We start from the raw sequence: 24,150 nt of genomic DNA on the forward strand, positions 1-24,150 counted from the left end.
ACTGTAAAACTCTAGAAAATTCTGGAAACTTCTGCATAAACCCAATACATTTTAAATAAATAATGAACATATTTTATTATGTAATACAGGATGTCCCAGCTCAGTCAGGATTTTAATTTTTAATATTTTTTGAACAACTCATTTAAGCTGAAGTGCTTTTCTTTGGTTTCATCATTTGTCTAGAAAAGACATTTTGTTCTTGTAAAACATGATGTCTATGTGAATTAGTACTGAACAACCTATCTATATTCATAAAGCCATTTTCATTATATTTTGTTTGTGCAGGATGAGGCTGCATTTCACGCAGCAAACAAGGCTTTGCTTTTTTTTTTAAACACAGAATTCAAAGAGACTGTGATTTTTCTTCACTATCTTTTCTGGATAGTAATGATAAATCACAGTTTCTTTGAATTCCATGTCCTAACCACTAATGTCTCCAGACACTAATCCTTGTGATTATTATTTTTGTCTAGGGCTTCTTAAAATATTACATATTTAGACACTATATAACAAGCTTTGAAGACTTGAGAATCTGCATAATTCAAGCTTTGAAACCTTTTATATCAAAAGTATTCAATTGTGTTATCAGGAATGTGTACAGTTACACAAATTGATGTTTCACAAAAGCAGGCACATTGAACATTTCATCTAAAATAAATAAGTGTATATATTAAATTATAATAGACAAAGCTTCCGTTTATTAAAAAAAACTGATGTTTAGCTTGATTTTTTTTCAGATGATATTGAAAATTAAAATCCTGACTTTCAGCTAGGACACCTTGTGCACTTAAAGCCATAATATTTCTAATGTTTATTTCACACACACTGAAAATTTCTTATTAATGTTATAGTATTGAATAGTAACATTTAAAAATTTAATATTTATTTAAAATTATATGTTATACTGTGTTTAAGGAAAAGCATTGTATCAGTTTGTTTATAGTAAATAACACTGGTTGTCTTTTCAGTGGTGGATGTCATGGGTCACTTATAATTTACTATTACAGGGTCATAAATATAAAAGGTTGACCTATTTTAAATGAAAAAAAGTACTTTATTTTTATAAAATGAAATTGGAAAGACAATAAAAATTTATTTATTTAATTAGATTGTGATATGAAAGAACAAGTAGAAGGTTGCTTAAATATGCCACCTACATACCATACAGTTGTCTCCAGAGCCCAATTAGCACAGGTATTATGAGTTTTAAATGTTTAAATTAATTTGTAAAGTTAATCCTTGTTATTTATTTTCAATTAGCTTTAGATAATTTATGAATTAATCATTTTGAATTATGAATTTTGAATTAAAATATGTTTGAAAGCAGTTAATTTCTTAAGTTACATATTAAACTAAATTAATTGCATTAAATACACAATAATTTAAAGAAATTATTATAATTTTCAAATTCCAATAATAATTTCAAAAAATACTTTATGGTAGTGTGGTTATATTCTCTGTTTTTCATCTATCCTTAATCTTGAGAACAGATAGATGAAAATCTAGACCAGATATGGAAAGCTTAGTTAATAGAACCCTCTGGCCTCTGGTCAATATTAACTATATACAATCTTCTGGTCTGGACCAGAAATCATAGGATTTTTTAAATTAAAATATGATTAGAAATTGCAGCATTGTGCAATGTTATAATAAGTAATTGTTTAATTTTAACTTTTAACTAAATGTAAGTTTTTAAGTTTCTCAAGAAGTGAATTTCTTATTTTCAGAAGCATTAAATTAATACTCTATTATTCTTAATAGAGTATTAATACCCTATTAAGAATAATAGAGTATTAATACTATTAAGAGTAATTAGAGTACTAATACTCTATTATTCTTAATAGAGTCTTAATACTCTATTAATTTTATTTCATATGTATTGACATGAAATTAAAATCTTCTTTTACATCAATAATTATCTTTTTAACATTATTAGAAAAATTGTCTTAGTAAAATTTCAAGAGTGATTTGCTGAAAATTTAGATAAATTATCATAACGTTAATTATAAGAGTATTATAATTAAAAGTATTATTTAGATATATTGCTTTAATTTTTTTACTACAGCATTTTTATGATCTTGCTAAAAATCAGAGGGTTTCTTGTGAAAGATTAGTATATGACCAACACCTTCAACAACAAGGTTGGGCTGCAGTTGTGGCAAATTTAGAAGATATTGCCAGGTAAATATTATGATTTATTTATTTCTATTTTTGACAGACAAAACAGAATAAATTTGGATTTAATCCATTATATATTCTGTTATTACTGAAATTATATATATATAATTTCAGTAATATATATATATATACAGGGTGACCCAACAAAAACGAAACGGCGGAGTTATCGTGTTCGTCCAAGCAAATTGCTTGGACAGGTCGATTTTANTCGTTATTACGCCTGAGAACTTAGCAGATGTTTAGCTCCCAGTTGTAAAAGTTGACAGTTATTAAACAAAAGTATAGCTGTACTGTGATCTTATGACACCGTGGAATGAAGGTAGAACTACAATGTGATATTATGATGAGATGATATAAACACATCCGAATTCGGATCCTCACACAATAAATTATACGATAATACCCCGAACTTACGCGATAGGTGGGACCGAGCGATAACTGCGTAAGTCAAATTCGCGTAAGTCGGATTATAATTTCTCAATGTGTGTAAAATCCAAGTCGGATGTATGTAAGCTAATAAATGTTCTCGTTAATCTTATCTCGTTTTTTGATTCGGTCATTGTTACAAGAAATCACCACATAGAGTCTTTCGAGTCTCCATAGATATAACAAACACAGAAATAAATAACACAAAATAAATTGTAGCTATGTGTCAATTCTGCGCGACATGTCCGAACATGTAAGTTGAACAGTAGTGTGGAGGGAATGAGTAATCAAGAGTTGTGTGGTGCTCAAACAAAAGACAAATCGACGAGATTTGAAAATCACGTAACTCTGGGTTCGCGTAAGTCGGGGTAGCGTAAGTCGAGGTATCGCTGTACCATGGATTACATCTGTTTAATATATAATGTACTGTACTGTACATACATAAAAATTTTCTAAAAATATAAATACCTGGAAAGTTATATTTATATTGGTGATAACTGGACTATTAAAAAATGGGAATAAAAATAAAAATCAGATAATGAAAAATAAACTTAAAATACTAATAAAATAAAATGGTTATAGTTGTAAAATACTAATACATCATAAAACTTTATCATGATAGAATTGAGGCAGAGCCAGAAAGAAGTGATCCTTGCACTTGTTAAGTACAGAAGAGGCTATCCTCATATTTGCTGACAGAGCAAAGTGATCCAGAACAAAGTAATCTCCATCAATTGCTTTGTTCTTGTGTTTTGTTCATTTTTCACATTTATATATTAAGAATTTATATATTCAAGAATTAGGAATAGCAAAGGATTATGTGGGTGTAACCAGAAGAAACTTAGCAATATGTCTGCAAGAACACAAATACAATGTTAATAAAAGGCACAACAACACCATTTTAGCAGTCTTGGCGCAGACAGAAGGAGCGAATGTAAAATGGGATGAGACAAAAATCATTAAAATGGTCCAATCTCCATCTATTGCATCAGAAATGGAAAAAATGGAAATATATAAAAGTAAAATGAAAACCGTCACCCTAAATGCCAAGGATGCTAATATGCTTCCAACAGCATGGAAGCATGATAGAAAAAAGCATGGGGATTAAAAGCTCTTAAAGCTCGTAATTGTTACACTTAACCTTGTTATTTATTGTTATTTATTTATTCTATTTAATTTATTTTATGTACTGTGCTACTGTTTATTTATTTATTGTATTAATTTATATTTTCATTTATTTAATATATACAATTATTGTAAAAATCTTTTAAATTTAAAATGAAACGTATTCGAAAAACATTGAGTTCCATTTTGGAACGGTAATTGTAAGCCTGAAGATGGCCTATAATAAGTAGGTTGAAAACATTTGAGAATAAAATAATTTATGCTTGGCAAAAAATTCAGGTGAAAATCTTTTAAATTTAAAATGAAACGTATTCGAAAAACATTGAGTTCCATTTTGGAACGGTAATTGTAAGCCTGAAGATGACCTATAATAAGTAGGTTGAAAACATTTGAGAATAAAATAATTTATGCTTGGCAAAAAATTCAGGTGTGTTGTTATAATTGCTTCAACTGTGATATACTTAAAAAGCTTTGAACGTTTTTATTTATCCCAATATACTTAGCTAAAGACAAGGCAATGTCATATATTTGCTTATTCCAACAAAGATTGTCATCTATTTTTATACTTAGGTACTGTACTTTATAACATTTATTCTTTTGATTTTATTTTCATTTATTTCAATTTTTAGGTGATCAAGATTAACTTTTTTGTTTCTATTATCAAAGCAGAGGAATTTTGTCTTCTATTGTTAATTACCAGCCTGTTTATTTCCATATAAGTATTTAATTTTTTTAGAATGTTTAAATTCTCTTGAAGAATTTGAGCTTCTGTATAAGAAAAAATTATCTATATCGTTAGCATACATGATAATGTTATCATCTGGTATATAATTAAACAGATTATTAATATATATGTTAAAAGTAGAGGAACCAAAATGAAACCTTGAGGAATGCCCTTGTTTGGTTTAAACCAGTGTTTCTGAACGGGGGCGTTTTTCCATGTTCAGGGGGCGATTAGCAACAATTTATATTTTGGGGGCGAAAAATAATTTTCTGGGCGATATAGTAAAACATTAAGAATAATTACATTAAGTAATTACATTAAGAATAATTAGATATTTTATTTGTTACATTGTACAATAATTAAACAAATAGCATTATACTAGTCACTAGTCTATTCAATGCAGTACGTATTTGGCGTTAGCCTTATCCCTCGGCATAATTTTGTAGTGAAGGGGGCGATACTACGTAACGGTTTTATTGAAGGGGGCAATACTACGTTGAAGGGGGCGACAGTTTGTTAGAGGTTGAGAAACACTGGTTTAAACAAACTGGAGATAGCCTGTTCAATTTTAATGTAATAATTTCTGTTTGACAGATATGACTTTAGCCATTTTAAAGCAAGGAATTCTTCTTAAACCAATATTTTGCAGTTTTAATTCTAAAAGTTCCAGATCCAGTCTGTCAAATGCTTTTGACAGGTCTATGAAGACTGAAACTACTATATTTGATTCATCTAGTTGTGACGTGATTGATTGCTTAAAATGCATCAATGCATCTTCTGTCGAAAATCCTCATTTATAAGCATATTGATGACTGTGAATGATCTGGAATTTATTTATAAAAGTAGAAAATCTTTTATAGAATATCTTTTCAAAAATTTTTGCTAGAATAGAGACTGTTATAATTGGACGGTAATTATCAATATCACACTTAGATCCTTTATCCTTATATAATGGTAATACAAGATTTTGATTTAACTTTTCTGGGAAAATACCATTTTCAAAAGATTTATTTATCAGGTATGATAATGGTTGAGTTAAGATATGTGATATATATTTTAAAATTTCAATACTTAAAAAATCAATATCCAGAGAACTATTCTTCAAGCTCATTATAGTATTATATACTTCTGAAGGAATTGAGTTTTACAAAAAATAAAGTATTGGATATACTGGAACTTGCTGTATATTGCTTTAAGTTAACACTGCCGCGAACATTGTGAGCGAAACCATTCATAGATGTATAATCATTGGCAAAGATGTTATAAATTGTGTGCTTATCATCAGTAGTCTTCCCATTTTAGTTTAATTGATTTATTTTAGCTTTATTCTTTGTCTTGATTACCTTAGAGGGTAAGGTTTAATTCTTTTCCAGAAATTAGGAGAATCAATGTTAGAAGGAAAGAGTCTATAATAATTCTTCTCCTCAGTCTGAATATTCTTCCTGATTTGTTTATTCAAAATTTTTATATCCTCTAAATATTTATTTCGTTCTTCAGAGCTATTAAATTTTTTTAACATTCTTAAATAATGTTTTCTTTTGTTTTATTAATGTTAGTGTATGATCTGATATAAATTTCCTCAGGAAAGCTTTTCTGCTAATTTTGTTTTTTCTTACATATTCTCTCTTTGGAAGCTATTTATTAATAAAAATCAATAATAATAATATTTATTAATGAAAATCAAATATAAATTTGTTTATTTTTCCTTTCACTTGAGTACAGAAAGTTTCATCATAATACAGACTAACAAAACAGGCTCTGTAAATTCAATTTTGTTATTCATTAAATTTGGTTTGTAAGGGTGCTATGCACAGTTTTTTTCTGCTATTTTACTGTGTAGTACATAAATAGACAGATAACAAAACAGACATTAATAAGTCTAAAGGAAATTGCTTTTAGCCCTTGATTTAAACAAATTGATTAAAAACCTACTACTGTGAGATAGGAATAAGGACTTATCACACCAGTGATAATAAGCACAAACACTCAAAATATCAATGGGATACATTTAATAAAACGAGAATGGGTGTACATTACAAACTATTAAATTAATAATTGACATGAAATAACCAAAATGCAGTCCTTATTCCTACCTCACAGTAGTAGGTTTTTAATCAATTAATAAGTCTGTTTTTCTGTTTTGTTTTTTATCTGTTTACATATTTAACCTAAAAGAAAAGTTAACAGGATGGATAATAAAACAGACATTTATAAGAGTGTTTTGTTATACATCTATTTATGTGTTACACAGTAAAATAGCAGAAAATGACTGTAGCACATTTACAAAACAGACATTAAGAAGTCTGTTTTGTTATCCATTTCTGGTCATTTATCTACCTTTGTTTTATTAAAAAAATTTATTTTTTAAAATGTCTCCCAAAATTTCCAAAAGGGGAAACCCTTTTCCTAAGAGTATATATTGATTTTTTTAAATCTGTTTGCTTCAGTAACTTATGGATTTTCAGCTTCATTATAATATATATACACATACATACATAATTATATAAATTCATTATATTATAATAGTAAATAATTTTTTATGCAATTATTATAAGCATTACATTAATTATATTTGCATTTTTTTAGTTCCTTCAAGAATAAAGTAGCACATTTTGAATCAAATTTTCTTCAATATTTGGAATCAAGAAACTATTATGTGGAACTTTTGAAAAGGTAAATGCAAAATAATAAGTCAGATTGTTTTACTAGTACTATATTTTCATGTGGATAATGTGTGGCTTACCCATAAAAATCTATTTGAAATTAGATGCAGCTTATGTGATTTGGTTGTTTATCAGCCAGTTTTCAACATGCAATTTATTATGAAATAACGGTGTCTAAAAAATTAGTGTGCAGTGGAAAAGGTTTAAGCAAAGTTTTAATAAAAATGAAATTTTACATATGATATTGTAGTTTCACCTACAGCAAATGTTGAAAATTTCACCCAGAGATCCCAAACTCCAGGAGAATGAGATCCAGAGACCTAGCAGGCCAAATTCCATGGGAGATTATGCAATCACAAAGTTATCTTCCAAAAACTGTAGTCCAAACATTAGAAGATCTCAGAGGAAGCAGTAATACTATCTATTGCAAAGTATCTATATATAACTTTAATTTCATTACAGTTTTCTCACTGCGCATAAACTTTTCACACCATGTATTTAAACAGCTTTATCTTGCTCAAAATTACCAAAAGAATATAGAAAACATGAAAAATCTTGTGTTTACTGCAAGTATATGTATGTGTCTGTCATTAGGATCTTCCAAATACACCAAAGATCTATACAGTAGTTAAGTTTTATTCCTCCATTGTTTATTTTCTGTATAGAAATCTGCACTTTAATTGATGTTATTAGACCCTTATTCTATTCAATAGGAAAAAAATTATATAAGTTTTAATTCAGTAAAGCTGTTACTGGTTGATATATAAAAATTTGAACTTGTACTTTGAATGCTGATCAGATTTCAATAATTCCAGTTTTTCTATTTCATTTATTTTATAACTATGTTTACCATGAACTACGAATGAAAGTGAAGTGGAAGAAGTGGACAAAAATGGAATGTTTGAGATGGTTTCTCTTAAAATTCATGTTTCACTAGTGTCGGTTATGTGATGATATTACTTCAGTTTAGTAATTTTTTAAAAATTTATGGTTTAAATGCTTTTGTAGGTTATTTGCATGAAAATATGGTATATTATTTTGTAACTTTATTAATCCATAATTAAATTTTATTAAACACATTTTATACATTTATTACATTCTTAAAAAATAGAAAGTAGTTTTAACTTAAATTAATAGGAATTTTATGTAATTAAATTATGACTTTAAAATAAAAATATTCTGCATTAATTTTTGCAATTTTAGTTTCAGTCATGACATTAGCACTCTATCTAAAATACCTGTCCTACCAGTTTTGCTTAGGAAACAAGCTGAAACACATTTAGGAAGTGGTGAGGGAATTAGTTTATTACAGTGGATTAGCTCAAAAGTGAGTAGTATAAGAAATTTAAAAATAAATATATATCTTTAAAAACAGTAATGGCTTATTTTAGTCACATATTATTTGACATTATTTTCAAATTCTGCATTTTTATCAGATTTTTACTATATGAAGAAATTCAAATTTTTGGAAAAGATAATTTAACTGAACAAATTAGCATGTATTTTTTTTTTTTGTTTATTTTAAGTGATTGAAAATAAATACAAAATTAGAGATTTTTTAAAATATAAAATATATATAACAATCTAAATTAATCAAATATCAAAACTGAAATAATATTGTCTATTTGATAAAAATGCATATTCAGTAAAATTAAATTTGACTTTTTTATTTTAGTTGCATAAGATGAAGCAGTATGTTAGTAATATTTTACTTTAGTCATTCATTTACTCATTCTAGTCTATGTTAATTCACTCTACATTTCTGTCATTCTTTACTATTAGATGCTCTTTCGTGCCACATATTCAAAATTGCAAGTTGTCATGTCATCTTTTTCTCAGTTTTCTTGGGCTTCTCCAAATTTTTTAACTTTCAATTTGTTAATCTTTTAATCCATGATTATCTGTAAGATGCATCATATATCCAGCCCAATAGTTTTTGATGACTTTTTTCTGTTATGTGTGTAATTCCAGTTCATTTTATTTAGGTATCAGTCTTTTTATCTAGTTTTATGATTTCAATCATAAATCTTTGTTTTATCCATGCAACCTTTTCATTTTGTTGCTTTATGTGAATGGTGAAACATGTTTTTAACAAATATAAACAACCAACAACAATACTTTTAAAAATTCCAAACAAACTACTACATTATTATCAGACTATTTTAAGGCTATTAAATAATTAGATATAAATCGATTTGACTAGAGGTAAGCGGTTACGCTGTCATCTCTTAATAAATTTAATAATTAGAAATAAATTAATAATTTTAATTTAGAATATTTTGGAAGAAAATAATTGAACTTGTAACATCTGCTTTCTGTGTAGTTGTATTGCCAGCTATGCTAAGTGGAGCCCTGTCCAATGATGTTAAGTTTTATAATGACAAACAATGTTAAAAAAATTTTTTTTTAAGCAGAGAGGTATTGGGTTGTTTGGAAAGTAATTTCGTTTTTTTTATTACTAGAGGAATTAGATGTATTTTTACCAGCCAATTTCATTTTAAACCAAATTTACATTATATACTTTTGTGAGAACCGAGGAGGTAGAGCATCAAGCTTCTTCCCGCTTACTGGCTGCTCGGTCAAATATGGCCTTATAAGAGGGCAAAAACATGAGTGGTGAGGGGTGATGAGATCATGACAAGGTACCGATTGCACTCAAGGATAATTCAGAATTAAATATATAATAAGCATATTTAATAAATTAACTTAGGCAAACAAATACAAATCAAAAAAAGGTTATAATAATTTGTCTAATAAGACTCTAACTAACTACCTAATATCTAACTCTAAAGACATAATATAGCCGAATCTTAAACTATGCTCAAGAGAGTGACAAGGATCGAGAGAGAAAGTATCAAATTGTGGTTAGTTGCTTAACTCATGGATTCCCGCTCTCGTCATATGGGACGTTTGTAAAACGTCCCTGGATCAGTGGTTTCTAACTGTAATCTCCCTTGGATGGCGGTATGGAGCGATGGACAATATGGTGGTATGGATCTGGTGTCCCTTGATGTCCCTTGTGGTTGTATGCCGGCTGTTTGCTTTAGCTGTGTCCTCGTGGCTGTCCGCTAGGCTGATGTGTCTGCCCGGAGATGCAAGGGCAACCCCTTTTTATACACGGCATGGCATGGGAATCATCGGGGAAAAATCTGATGCAGTCACCTTTATGGCTAATGTTTACGTTAATTGAATGGTTCTTTTGATTTCGTACGTGAGAAAGCTGTCATCTTCTTAAATTATTATCCTCTGGTGGTTAGAGTCAAAACATCAACAAACTCACTGTCGCTGCACCGACCAAACCACCGACAATGAAATGATCATCACTTTGGTGATAACCGGCCATCGTTGGTACTTTGACATAGTTTCTTATCATATGGTCTACTCTTGTATTTGACCCTTCTTTGCTCCCCTCTATCATGTAACCGGTGAAGATTCTTGCTAATTGGCTACTTATTTGTATGTTGTATCAAAAGTGGAACTGAGTAAGCTCCTGCTGTGAGGGAGAACTTCCAAGACATTTCTAAGGTCACCTTTTGAAGTGACACAGTACACTAACAGATCAAAAGGTCCAGCCTCTACTTCACTGAGGGAAAAAGAGAAATAATGATAAAAATAAAAATTACTGACATGTGAAAATTTACATGGGAGTCCAAATTCTCACACTTTGATAGCTGACATTTTAAGGCTTATTTGTAAAAAATTTTCTTATGTTTTCTTAGATTAAAGTGTGTTAAGAGCCAAGAAATTTTTGTAATTCCATAACAACCAGTAAGCATAAGCGATGAAACCTGTGGTTTTTAATATCTTGATAACTCGTAAATTAAAAAGGTATGTTTTTAGAAAAACAATACCTAATATCTTTGTTATTTGTAATTTTATAGTGTTAAACTTTTGTTTTTAGTTGGCTGAAGAGGGGCAATAAATGCCCGAAACGTGTGTAATATCAACACGTATCAACTAAATAAAAACTTGATGATAAAAATTGCCAAGTGCCTGAAAATAAATACGATAATAATTTGTGTTTGAATTACTACTAATAACTACTAGCACGGTTTCAAAATACCAGAATGTAAAAAATTTTGTTTGATTCTGTACAAATGTTTTTTTTTTTATTTTTGTGTCCCATTAAATATGGAAAATTGAAATCATCATTTTCGGTATATTTTGCTTTTTTATTACCAAAAAATCAAAATGAGGTTCAAACAAGAAAAAAATTGTGGTACCTGTATGGAGATGTGTTGAGAGAAAGACAGTGACAAAACTAGTTTACAAAATTTCGTTCTAGCAATTTTAATATTGAAGATGCACCACGTTCTGGATGGCCAGTTGAAGCCAATGAAAACAAAATAAAGGTACTGATTGAAGCAAACTGCCAAATAACAATACCTGAAATCACTAAGAGATAAAATTTGTTGAATTGAACCATTTATGATTACTTGAAATGAATTGGTTTCGTTTAAGGCGCGATATATGGGTTTCACATGTTCTTAAAGAGAGTTGCTCTCTTTGGTGGGATTTTAAGAAAAATTTTTTTTCTTTCTTTTTTTTTTGAGTTTATATCAGACAATTTAACAATTGATTCGAAAATGTGCTGCTATCAAGCAAACAAATTGAGTAATATCATCAAACAGAAAAGGCCAGAATTGATCAACAAAAAAGTTGTAGTGTTTTATCACGATAATGTCAAATTTCACACAAGTTTGGTAACTCGTCAGAAACTGTTATAGCTTAGATGGGACATGCTATCACACCAACCATATTTGCCAGATCAGGCACCCTCACATTATTACTTGTTCTGGTCTATACAAAATTTTTTAAACTGTAAGACATTTACTTGAAATGAAAATGTCAAAAATCACTTTGATCAGTTTTTTGTAAGCAAGGATCAAAACTTTTATGAACATGGAATCATGCTACTACCAGAAATGATGGCAACAGGTATTTGACCAAAATGGTCAATATATAATTCAATAAAATATTTATTTATTATGAAAATATTGTTTTTTTTCGACGGGAAAAAAATGAAATTACTTTCTGAACAACCCAATATATTACTCTTAAAACTGAGTTTATTATTATTAAATATTTGCCATTCTGCTATTATTTTTTGATGACATATCCATATCTAATTCACAGAGATTTATAATTTGTTCTCCCAATTATTTGACTTGATTTCTTCTATGTTTTGCTGATTCATAGTTAACTGATATGTAATTCAGCATATTTTTATTAAACAATATTTTGTTTTATTTGTATTTATTTTAAGACCTATCTTTTCAGTTTCCTTGTTTGTTTATTTGATCTCATTTTAATTCTTTTGATTCTTTGAAATCAAACTAACATTATTACATATGAGAGAGTCATATGTAACAATGTTAAAGTAACAAGGATGAATCAGATTAGAATGAACATTTAAATTGGGATAGTAAAGGTGACAGACGTGGCTGGGAAAATTCAGGAGACAAGATTGAGATAGTTCAGGCACATTATGAGGAAAAAAGACAACTATATGTAAAGGAAGAGTATGGCAGTGGAAATTGATGGAAAACAGAGAAGAAGACTATCAGAGAAAAGAGATTGAAGGAAAAATAAATAAGACATAGTTTGGAGGAAGGTTGTTAAAACCAGCAATGCCATATTAAAAATATATTAAGCTAAGTGAAGAGGTCTTTACAATCAAAATAATGTCATCTTCAAATTGAATTTATTTAGATAAATCTCATCTATAGTTATTTTATTATAAATTCTTGGTAAACACTTATGTGGCTGCATATGCAGCAATAGAAAACCACTCATGATTGTACCTGTGTTAAAATATGGATGGTGCAAAGAACCCCGAAAGGACAAAAAAACAAAATACAGGAAAATACAGGATTTATTCGTGGACAAAATTTTTACACAAGCGCCCACTATAATTTTATGGGGTAAGTGAAATTGAGTACACCGAATCCCTACTCGACCTCACTCGCGTACAACGGGAGACAAAAGCCTTATGCACGTGGTGTTACAATCGAATGAAGGTTCGCGACAATAGAGTACAACTACCAACTTAATTACTATGGTTATAACTACCTTACGAACTAAGATTAAACTATGGAAGGATGATAGTAAGCACAAATAGGAAGACGTATAGAAAGGTTAGGAAAAAGGGTACCCAGAATATTCGGATGTGATATCTTCCTGTTGGAGGGGGAAACTGTAATTCAGCCTGAAGACGCAAACGATTCTTGATTCAAACTTTCTCTGTCCTTCCCTTGATGGATCGATCATCCGCTGTCCTTCTCCTCTCCAAAATGAATCCTGTCCAAGATGTCCATCCGCTCGCTTCCTCGTCTACTTCAAGAGTGACCCTTTTCTCTCCCTATCTGCCTCAGGGCCAATACTCCCTGCCTGGCCTCGTTCTCGTCGATGTCCTCCCCCTCCAACAAACAGGAAGTGAAGAGTGGAAAGACAAAGAAGTGAGAAGACAAAGAACACAAAAAAGAATTGTTATTACTAGACTTATGATTATCGCGTATACAATAATATGGAATTTTGCCACACCTGTATGAAAACAATGAGCTCTTACAGCAAAATTCACATTCTTTCATGTTTTCATGTTTAGGATTTAATGTCCTAAATGAACTTAAATTGAAAAGTTTCCAAAGGCAGATATTTTGATGATGATACTTAATGAAAAGTTACAAAATCAGTTTCTTGATGGTTGCATTTCAGAACTTCTGTTCTTGACTTATTGATAATAGAAAGGATGAAGTAAAGTCTTATTTGATACCAATTTTCTTTGTACAGTTTTCATTATAATTTTAATTTTTACATGCAAGTTAATTTATTAATGTAAAAATTTTTTAAAAATTCATAAATGTGGAAAATATAAAAATGAATAGAAGTAAAACAATTAGATTTAATTGAACTTGAATGAAAAAAAAGTCTGTTGGAGGAATTAACGTGATATTAATAATTACAAATTAATTGAATTAATTTACTATAACTTTGTTAACTAAATAAGAATATATAGCAAATTATTTATAATGTCATAGTTTGATGGATTTATCAGCTATTCTTAGTGATAAAAAAAATTTATTTTTACTACTAAGAATAAAAGTTTCTTTGTCACAGTTGAACACTATATTTAGTGCTTCAGATGGTTATACAGTATGATTGCACTAAACAGGAAAAATGAATGCTAAATCTGAATGCAAAAGTGAGCCAGAACAAATTGAGATTGATGTTTCCTCACATGATAATCATTCTTTAGTAAATGAACTGTGGTTTTTTCAGTATTTCCCATAAATGAACTGGCTTCTCTTAGTGTCCACAGGGCAGAAAGTATAAAAAAAAAAGCCACAAATAAACTGGCTTAATCAGTGGCAGAACTGCCATTGCTTCTGCCTGTCCTTGAAGATACATAGTAACCTATCCTTTGAGATGCTCATCAGAATTTCTTCTGATTGTTTGACCACTGCTATTATGGATGAAGAATGCATTCCTGTAACTTCATCTTTAGTGCTGAAATAGGAGAAAGTCATTGTGTTAAACCTAAGCTGTATGATGAATATGGGAGAAATGAGATGTTTTGACAAAAATGCTATTTTAGCAACATCAATTGAAAATGTACAGCTGTCAGCCACTAGCACAGAAGTTGGAAAGTTTCCTATGGATGTTTTTCAACAGTACAAAACTGTTGGATAATACTGTCTAATGATTTAATGTGATGTCCCAACATATTGGTACACTGTTCCTTAACAACCAAAGATGTTGATGATTATTGCTTTATAAACTGACACAGTACGTTTTTTTTTTTTTTTTTTGGAATGGGAGGGGGTAGTGATCTGTTTGCACTAGTGACAACTGTAAAATTGCATCATGTAGATTGACCATCAAATGTTGCAGCTTTTGACAAATTTCCATCTGAATGTGCTTCTGTTCAGGCATCAAAAGCCAAAGAACCCATCAGAAACAAATAAGTTTCTTAAGTCCTTAGTTTCTGGTCATGCAAAATTGTATGAACATTATTAAGGAAAACATTCAACATATCAACCTAAGTTCATTGATGGTGACTGCAGTCTTTTTGGATGATTTGTTTTTCTGTGTCTCAGTCATCAGTGTTTAACTTTGATCAGTACTCATCCAGGAGTTTGTACAGTACATTTCTCTTCTTTGTAGTTGATTCTTAGTTTTCAGAAATAACTTGAATCATTTGAAATGCTGCATATTGTGAAAGAGCTAAAACTTATAAGGTTCAGTATCTAATGCAAACACATAGCTTCTGAGGCACAGTACATTAAACTGCATGTACTATGCCTAAGATACTAACAATCAATAAATTTACATGCTGTATGACTTTGAATATGCAATGTAAGCCTTCCATTACTATTGGATACCAAACATTTGGTGTAATTGAAAATAGTTAAAAGATTTTGGCCTCTATTCTTACATGCTTACATCATGCTTAAATTATATTTTTGCTCATACAAAATTATTTAAAGTTGTTATTTTTGATGGAAATTATTTATTATATTACATGATATATATATTTAAATGAAATATGATAAAGATAAACATTTATAGATTTTAATCATATTTTTCAATAGTTTATTATTATTTTACTTGTATAGAGAAAATAACTGTATTTATGTGAATTTAGCAGATAATTTACTTTTTTATAATTCTGTTATTATTAAGAGATATTTAAATTGGGATAGTAAAGGTGACAGACGTGGCTGGGAAAATTCAGGAGACAACTATTTTAAGGCTATTAAATAATTAGATATAAATCGATTTGACTAGAGGTAAGCGGTTACGCTGTCATCTCTTAATAAATTTAATAATTAGAAATAAATTAATAATTTTAATTTAGAATATTTTGGAAGAAAATAATTGAACTTGTAACATCTGCTTTCTGTGTAGTTGTATTGCCAGCTATGCTAAGTGGAGCCCTGTCCAATGATGTTAAGTTTTATAATGACAAACAATGNACTGTGAGTAATGTTCAATATTTGTTAAAGAAAAAATAAACTGTATTGTCTTGACTATAAAAATCATATCATCAATTCAAACCAAAACAAATTTTGACTAGAATAATAATGGTTTACCTCTAATCTATATTATTGTGCCATTAAACCCAGTATTTTAACAAAATTTTGGGTAGAACTATATATGCATTCTTAATGTAAACCTAATGATTTAACAAGATCGTATAAAATTTTTTAAATTATTGTGCCTGTTTTTTTAGTTTAGAATGTATTTGAGCCTTTTTCTGATTGTGCTGAGTGCTGTTTTTACTTTCTATGATATTAATATAAGATATGTACAGTTTCATTTGTCCTGTTTTAGGATACGCATGACTTATGTACTGCAGTTTTTTAAAACAATTTTTACATGTTCAGTTTTTTATTTTTAAATACCACTTTTTATTAATTCTTACTTAATTGTATTTTTCTACAATACAATTAAGTAAGAATTGAATAAATAATCTGAATCCATTGTTTTAAATAATTATTTTGAACTTTTTATTAACTTACTCTGCTTTTTAGTTTGTTTTTCTAGATAAAATCTTGTAACTCAGTTTTCACCATTTCTCAATTTCTGATCTATTTGAAACTTTGCTATTTGAAACTATTTATTTGAAACCTATTCCTGTTGACAGTACATATTTTTGAGAGTTTGCAAACAATTTTAGCAAAAAATCAATGAAATCTCATAAAGAATAATATAAGTTAAAATTAAATGCTAAACCAAAACATCTTTTAATAATTCAGCATTACGTAGAAAATAAAAAATATATTTAAAAAATTTTAAAGAAATGCTTTTTATTTACATAAATGTCCTAAAAAGTGCAAAAAATTGTATTTGGCATTCACAGTATTCTTGGTATTATGTGACCAAAAATAAAAGCATGAGGCAATCATGTTTAGAAATATTCTTAGTTATATTTTCTAACAATTTTTATGGCCTTTCCATGATCAACACTCATAGTTTTAATTTTGATCACATAATACCAAGAATACTGTGAAAGCTTAAAAAATTTTATTTTTTACCTTTTAGTGCATTTATGTGAACAGAAAAGCATTTCTTTAAAAATTTTTAAAAATATTTTTAATAAAAGTCAGTGAATTACCCTCAGATTTATAAAACAATGTTAATACAATAGAGAGTAAAATGTTCTAGTCAAAGATGAAATTATGAATAAGTGGAAAAATTCAAAGATGTGATACAGATGACACATTCTTAAATAATAAATAATGCATTAATAGCTTATTAAAACAAGTTAAAATGTTTTTAAATATTATTAGTAAGTTTGTGAATTATTATAAGAAATGTTAAAAGGAGGAGATTTATATTGGAAATCAATGCAAAATTTTTACATATTTTCTTGATTCTTGCATAAAAACAAAACAAAAAAGTGACAAGCGAGTACTTCTGGTGAGTTACACCCAATATTTCCAAGGGCTCGCAAATCTTGAAGTAAGGATAAGATTAGGAATGTTAAGGAAATGATTAGAAAAAACATCTACCTAGCCAGAGGACAATAGCAAAATGTCTGTATATATCTCAGTTCATAGTTAACATCATTATACATGAAGATCTGCAAGCAGCTATTAAGAAAAATTCATCTGGACATCGCCTCACATCTGTGCACAAACAGAACCAAAAGACTAATGCAAAGAAGCTTTATGAGAGGCATCTGACTGGAGGAAAAAGCGAGTACATGGCCACCCTAGATGAAGCGTATATATACCTTGATTACTGCAATGGAACTCAAAAAATTTTATATGTGCAGCCCGGACAGGAAGTGCCAGAAGAATGTCTTGTCAAATGTCACGAAAGATGGTCTGAAGGATTTATGATTGTTGGGGAAATGATGAGCCGGGGAACACTTCTTCTTATTAGAGTGTCAAAAACTGTGAAAGTTAACACTAATTACTATATGGAGAACATTTTGAAACCATATTTGAAATGTGAGATTCCAAAGCTGTATCCTGGAGAAGAAGCCAAAGTGACTCTTCACCATGACAAAGCATCTAGCCACACAGCTAGATATATAATTGCTTATCTCCAGAAATTGAAGACCAATGGTGGACCAAACCACATTCCTGCAGAGGACATACCCACCAAAGCACCTGACATCCTGATGGATTTCTTTGGATTTGGCTTCCTGAAGCAACGTCTCTTTCTTTGTAAGACATTAGATGGGCATTGGAAAGTAATTCAACAGGAGTAGTCATCAGTATTGGTTGAAACTTGCAAGGTGGTCTTCGAATCATGGAATTGTCAATGACATGCTGTGAGCCAACGAGATGGAGAACACATCCAGCAGACAAAGACAATTCATTGATGGCTGCTTTGTGAAAGGAACTAAGTGAAAAAGTGAGTCACAATTATCAAATCACCCTCTGTATTGTATATTTTCTGAATTTTTCATTTAGACAGTTAAATCAATTGCAAAAAGTTTTTTAATCAGAAAAAGAATTTTAAATATCCTTTATACTTTAATATTTTTTAAAATCAATATTTTAGTTTGAGTAAATTAATACAAACTGATTNATACATTTATTACATTCTTAAAAAATAGAAAGTAGTTTTAACTTAAATTAATAGGAATTTTATGTAATTAAATTATGACTTTAAAATAAAAATATTCTGCATTAATTTTTGCAATTTTAGTTTCAGTCATGACATTAGCACTCTATCTAAAATACCTGTCCTACCAGTTTTGCTTAGGAAACAAGCTGAAACACATTTAGGAAGTGGTGAGGGAATTAGTTTATTACAGTGGATTAGCTCAAAAGTGAGTAGTATAAGAAATTTAAAAATAAATATATATCTTTAAAAACAGTAATGGCTTATTTTAGTCACATATTATTTGACATTATTTTCAAATTCTGCATTTTTATCAGATTTTTACTATATGAAGAAATTCAAATTTTTGGAAAAGATAATTTAACTGAACAAATTAGCATGTATTTTTTTTTTTGTTTTTTTTAAGTGATTGAAAATAAATACAAAATTAGAGATTTTTTAAAATATAAAATATATATAACAATCTAAATTAATCAAATATCAAAACTGAAATAATATTGTCTATTTGATAAAAATGCATATTCAGTAAAATTAAATTTGACTTTTTTATTTTAGTTGCATAAGATGAAGCAGTATGTTAGTAATATTTTACTTTAGTCATTCATTTACTCATTCTAGTCTATGTTAATTCACTCTACATTTCTGTCATTCTTTACTATTAGATGCTCTTTCGTGCCACATATTCAAAATTGCAAGTTGTCATGTCATCTTTTTCTCAGTTTTCTTGGGCTTCTCCAAATTTTTTAACTTTCAATTTGTTAATCTTTTAATCCATGATTATCTGTAAGATGCATCATATATCCAGCCCAATAGTTTTTGATGACTTTTTTCTGTTATGTGTGTAATTCCAGTTCATTTTATTTAGGTATCAGTCTTTTTATCTAGTTTTATGATTTCAATCATAAATCTTTGTTTTATCCATGCAACCTTTTCATTTTGTTGCTTTATGTGAATGGTGAAACATGTTTTTAACAAATATAAACAACCAACAACAATACTTTTAAAAATTCCAAACAAACTACTACATTATTATCAGACTATTTTAAGGCTATTAAATAATTAGATATAAATCGATTTGACTAGAGGTAAGCGGTTACGCTGTCATCTCTTAATAAATTTAATAATTAGAAATAAATTAATAATTTTAATTTAGAATATTTTGGAAGAAAATAATTGAACTTGTAACATCTGCTTTCTGTGTAGTTGTATTGCCAGCTATGCTAAGTGGAGCCCTGTCCAATGATGTTAAGTTTTATAATGACAAACAATGTTAAAAAAATTTTTTTTTAAGCAGAGAGGTATTGGGTTGTTTGGAAAGTAATTTCGTTTTTTTTATTACTAGAGGAATTAGATGTATTTTTACCAGCCAATTTCATTTTAAACCAAATTTACATTATATACTTTTGTGAGAACCGAGGAGGTAGAGCATCAAGCTTCTTCCCGCTTACTGGCTGCTCGGTCAAATATGGCCTTATAAGAGGGCAAAAACATGAGTGGTGAGGGGTGATGAGATCATGACAAGGTACCGATTGCACTCAAGGATAATTCAGAATTAAATATATAATAAGCATATTTAATAAATTAACTTAGGCAAACAAATACAAATCAAAAAAAGGTTATAATAATTTGTCTAATAAGACTCTAACTAACTACCTAATATCTAACTCTAAAGACATAATATAGCCGAATCTTAAACTATGCTCAAGAGAGTGACAAGGATCGAGAGAGAAAGTATCAAATTGTGGTTAGTTGCTTAACTCATGGATTCCCGCTCTCGTCATATGGGACGTTTGTAAAACGTCCCTGGATCAGTGGTTTCTAACTGTAATCTCCCTTGGATGGCGGTATGGAGCGATGGACAATATGGTGGTATGGATCTGGTGTCCCTTGATGTCCCTTGTGGTTGTATGCCGGCTGTTTGCTTTAGCTGTGTCCTCGTGGCTGTCCGCTAGGCTGATGTGTCTGCCCGGAGATGCAAGGGCAACCCCTTTTTATACACGGCATGGCATGGGAATCATCGGGGAAAAATCTGATGCAGTCACCTTTATGGCTAATGTTTACGTTAATTGAATGGTTCTTTTGATTTCGTACGTGAGAAAGCTGTCATCTTCTTAAATTATTATCCTCTGGTGGTTAGAGTCAAAACATCAACAAACTCACTGTCGCTGCACCGACCAAACCACCGACAATGAAATGATCATCACTTTGGTGATAACCGGCCATCGTTGGTACTTTGACATAGTTTCTTATCATATGGTCTACTCTTGTATTTGACCCTTCTTTGCTCCCCTCTATCATGTAACCGGTGAAGATTCTTGCTAATTGGCTACTTATTTGTATGTTGTATCAAAAGTGGAACTGAGTAAGCTCCTGCTGTGAGGGAGAACTTCCAAGACATTTCTAAGGTCACCTTTTGAAGTGACACAGTACACTAACGGATCAAAAGGTCCAGCCTCTACTTCACTGAGGGAAAAAGAGAAATAATGATAAAAATAAAAATTACTGACGTGTGAAAATTTACATGGGAGTCCAAATTCTCACACTTTGATAGCTGACATTTTAAGGCTTATTTGTAAAAAATTTTCTTATGTTTTCTTAGATTAAAGTGTGTTAAGAGCCAAGAAATTTTTGTAATTCCATAACAACCAGTAAGCATAAGCGATGAAACCTGTGGTTTTTAATATCTTGATAACTCGTAAATTAAAAAAGGTATGTTTTTAGAAAAACAATACCTAATATCTTTGTTATTTGTAATTTTATAGTGTTAAACTTTTGTTTTTAGTTGGCTGAAGAGGGGCAATAAATGCCCGAAACGTGTGTAATATCAACACGTATCAACTAAATAAAAACTTGATGATAAAAATTGCCAAGTGCCTGAAAATAAATACGATAATAATTTGTGTTTGAATTACTACTAATAACTACTAGCACGGTTTCAAAATACCAGAATGTAAAAAATTTTGTTTGATTCTGTACAAATGTTTTTTTTTTTATTTTTGTGTCCCATTAAATATGGAAAATTGAAATCATCATTTTCGGTATATTTTGCTTTTTTATTACCAAAAAATCAAAATGAGGTTCAAACAAGAAAAAAATTGTGGTACCTGTATGGAGATGTGTTGAGAGAAAGACAGTGACAAAACTAGTTTACAAAATTTCGTTCTAGCAATTTTAATATTGAAGATGCACCACGTTCTGGATGGCCAGTTGAAGCCAATGAAAACAAAATAAAGGTACTGATTGAAGCAAACTGCCAAATAACAATACCTGAAATCACTAAGAGATAAAATTTGTTGAATTGAACCATTTATGATTACTTGAAATGAATTGGTTTCGTTTAAGGCGCGATATATGGGTTTCACATGTTCTTAAAGAGAGTTGCTCTCTTTGGTGGGATTTTAAGAAAAATTTTTTTTCTTTCTTTTTTTTTTGAGTTTATATCAGACAATTTAACAATTGATTCGAAAATGTGCTGCTATCAAGCAAACAAATTGAGTAATATCATCAAACAGAAAAGGCCAGAATTGATCAACAAAAAAGTTGTAGTGTTTTATCACGATAATGTCAAATTTCACACAAGTTTGGTAACTCGTCAGAAACTGTTATAGCTTAGATGGGACATGCTATCACACCAACCATATTTGCCAGATCAGGCACCCTCACATTATTACTTGTTCTGGTCTATACAAAATTTTTTAAACTGTAAGACATTTACTTGAAATGAAAATGTCAAAAATCACTTTGATCAGTTTTTTGTAAGCAAGGATCAAAACTTTTATGAACATGGAATCATGCTACTACCAGAAATGATGGCAACAGGTATTTGACCAAAATGGTCAATATATAATTCAATAAAATATTTATTTATTATGAAAATATTGTTTTTTTTCGACGGGAAAAAAATGAAATTACTTTCTGAACAACCCAATATATTACTCTTAAAACTGAGTTTATTATTATTAAATATTTGCCATTCTGCTATTATTTTTTGATGACATATCCATATCTAATTCACAGAGATTTATAATTTGTTCTCCCAATTATTTGACTTGATTTCTTCTATGTTTTGCTGATTCATAGTTAACTGATATGTAATTCAGCATATTTTTATTAAACAATATTTTGTTTTATTTGTATTTATTTTAAGACCTATCTTTTCAGTTTCCTTGTTTGTTTATTTGATCTCATTTTAATTCTTTTGATTCTTTGAAATCAAACTAACATTATTACATATGAGAGAGTCATATGTAACAATGTTAAAGTAACAAGGATGAATCAGATTAGAATGAACATTTAAATTGGGATAGTAAAGGTGACAGACGTGGCTGGGAAAATTCAGGAGACAAGATTGAGATAGTTCAGGCACATTATGAGGAAAAAAGACAACTATATGTAAAGGAAGAGTATGGCAGTGGAAATTGATGGAAAACAGAGAAGAAGACTATCAGAGAAAAGAGATTGAAGGAAAAATAAATAAGACATAGTTTGGAGGAAGGTTGTTAAAACCAGCAATGCCATATTAAAAATATATTAAGCTAAGTGAAGAGGTCTTTACAATCAAAATAATGTCATCTTCAAATTGAATTTATTTAGATAAATCTCATCTATAGTTATTTTATTATAAATTCTTGGTAAACACTTATGTGGCTGCATATGCAGCAATAGAAAACCACTCATGATTGTACCTGTGTTAAAATATGGATGGTGCAAAGAACCCCGAAAGGACAAAAAAACAAAATACAGGAAAATACAGGATTTATTCGTGGACAAAAATTTTACACAAGCGCCCACTATAATTTTATGGGGTAAGTGAAATTGAGTACACCGAATCCCTACTCGACCTCACTCGCGTACAACGGGAGACAAAAGCCTTATGCACGTGGTGTTACAATCGAATGAAGGTTCGCGACAATAGAGTACAACTACCAACTTAATTACTATGGTTATAACTACCTTACGAACTAAGATTAAACTATGGAAGGATGATAGCAAGCACAAATAGGAAGACGTATAGAAAGGTTAGGAAAAAGGGTACCCAGAATATTCGGATGTGATATCTTCCTGTTGGAGGGGGAAACTGTAATTCAGCCTGAAGACGCAAACGATTCTTGATTCGAACTTTCTCTGTCCTTCCCTCGATGGATCGATCATCCGCTGTCCTTCTCCTCTCCAAAATGAATCCTGTCCAAGATGTCCGTCCGCTCGCTTCCTCGTCTACTTCGAGAGTGACCCTTTTTTCTCCCTATCTGCCTCAGGGCCAATACTCCCTGCCTGGCCTCGTTCTCGTCGATGTCCTCCCCCCTCCAACAAACAGGAAGTGAAGAGTGGAAAGACAAAGAAGTGAGAAGACAAAGAACACAAGAAAGAATTGTTATTACTAGACTTATGATTATCGCGTATACAATAATATGGCATTTTGCCACATATGTATATTAAAGTAAATAATCCCTATCT

General features: G+C 29.9%; 1 protein-coding gene across 1 annotated transcript in view; it reads left to right on the plus strand.

Annotated features, from left to right (window-relative positions):
- The window catches only part of LOC111632935 (RB1-inducible coiled-coil protein 1-like), a 210,015-nt gene that overhangs the window by 41,464 nt on the left and 144,401 nt on the right, over window positions 1-24,150 (plus strand). Inside the window, exons 6-8 of the mRNA XM_023377452.1 lie at window positions 7,040-7,126; window positions 8,320-8,443; window positions 17,672-18,319. Of these exons, the coding sequence (XP_023233220.1) occupies window positions 7,040-7,126; window positions 8,320-8,443; window positions 17,672-18,319 (859 nt within the window). The remainder of the gene's footprint in view (window positions 1-7,039; window positions 7,127-8,319; window positions 8,444-17,671; window positions 18,320-24,150) is intronic.

Source organism: Centruroides sculpturatus, unplaced genomic scaffold, assembly GCF_000671375.1.
Source record: "Centruroides sculpturatus isolate CEXI.00-Female unplaced genomic scaffold, Cexi_2.0 scaffold676, whole genome shotgun sequence".
Taxonomy (NCBI): Eukaryota; Metazoa; Arthropoda; class Arachnida; order Scorpiones; family Buthidae; genus Centruroides; species Centruroides sculpturatus.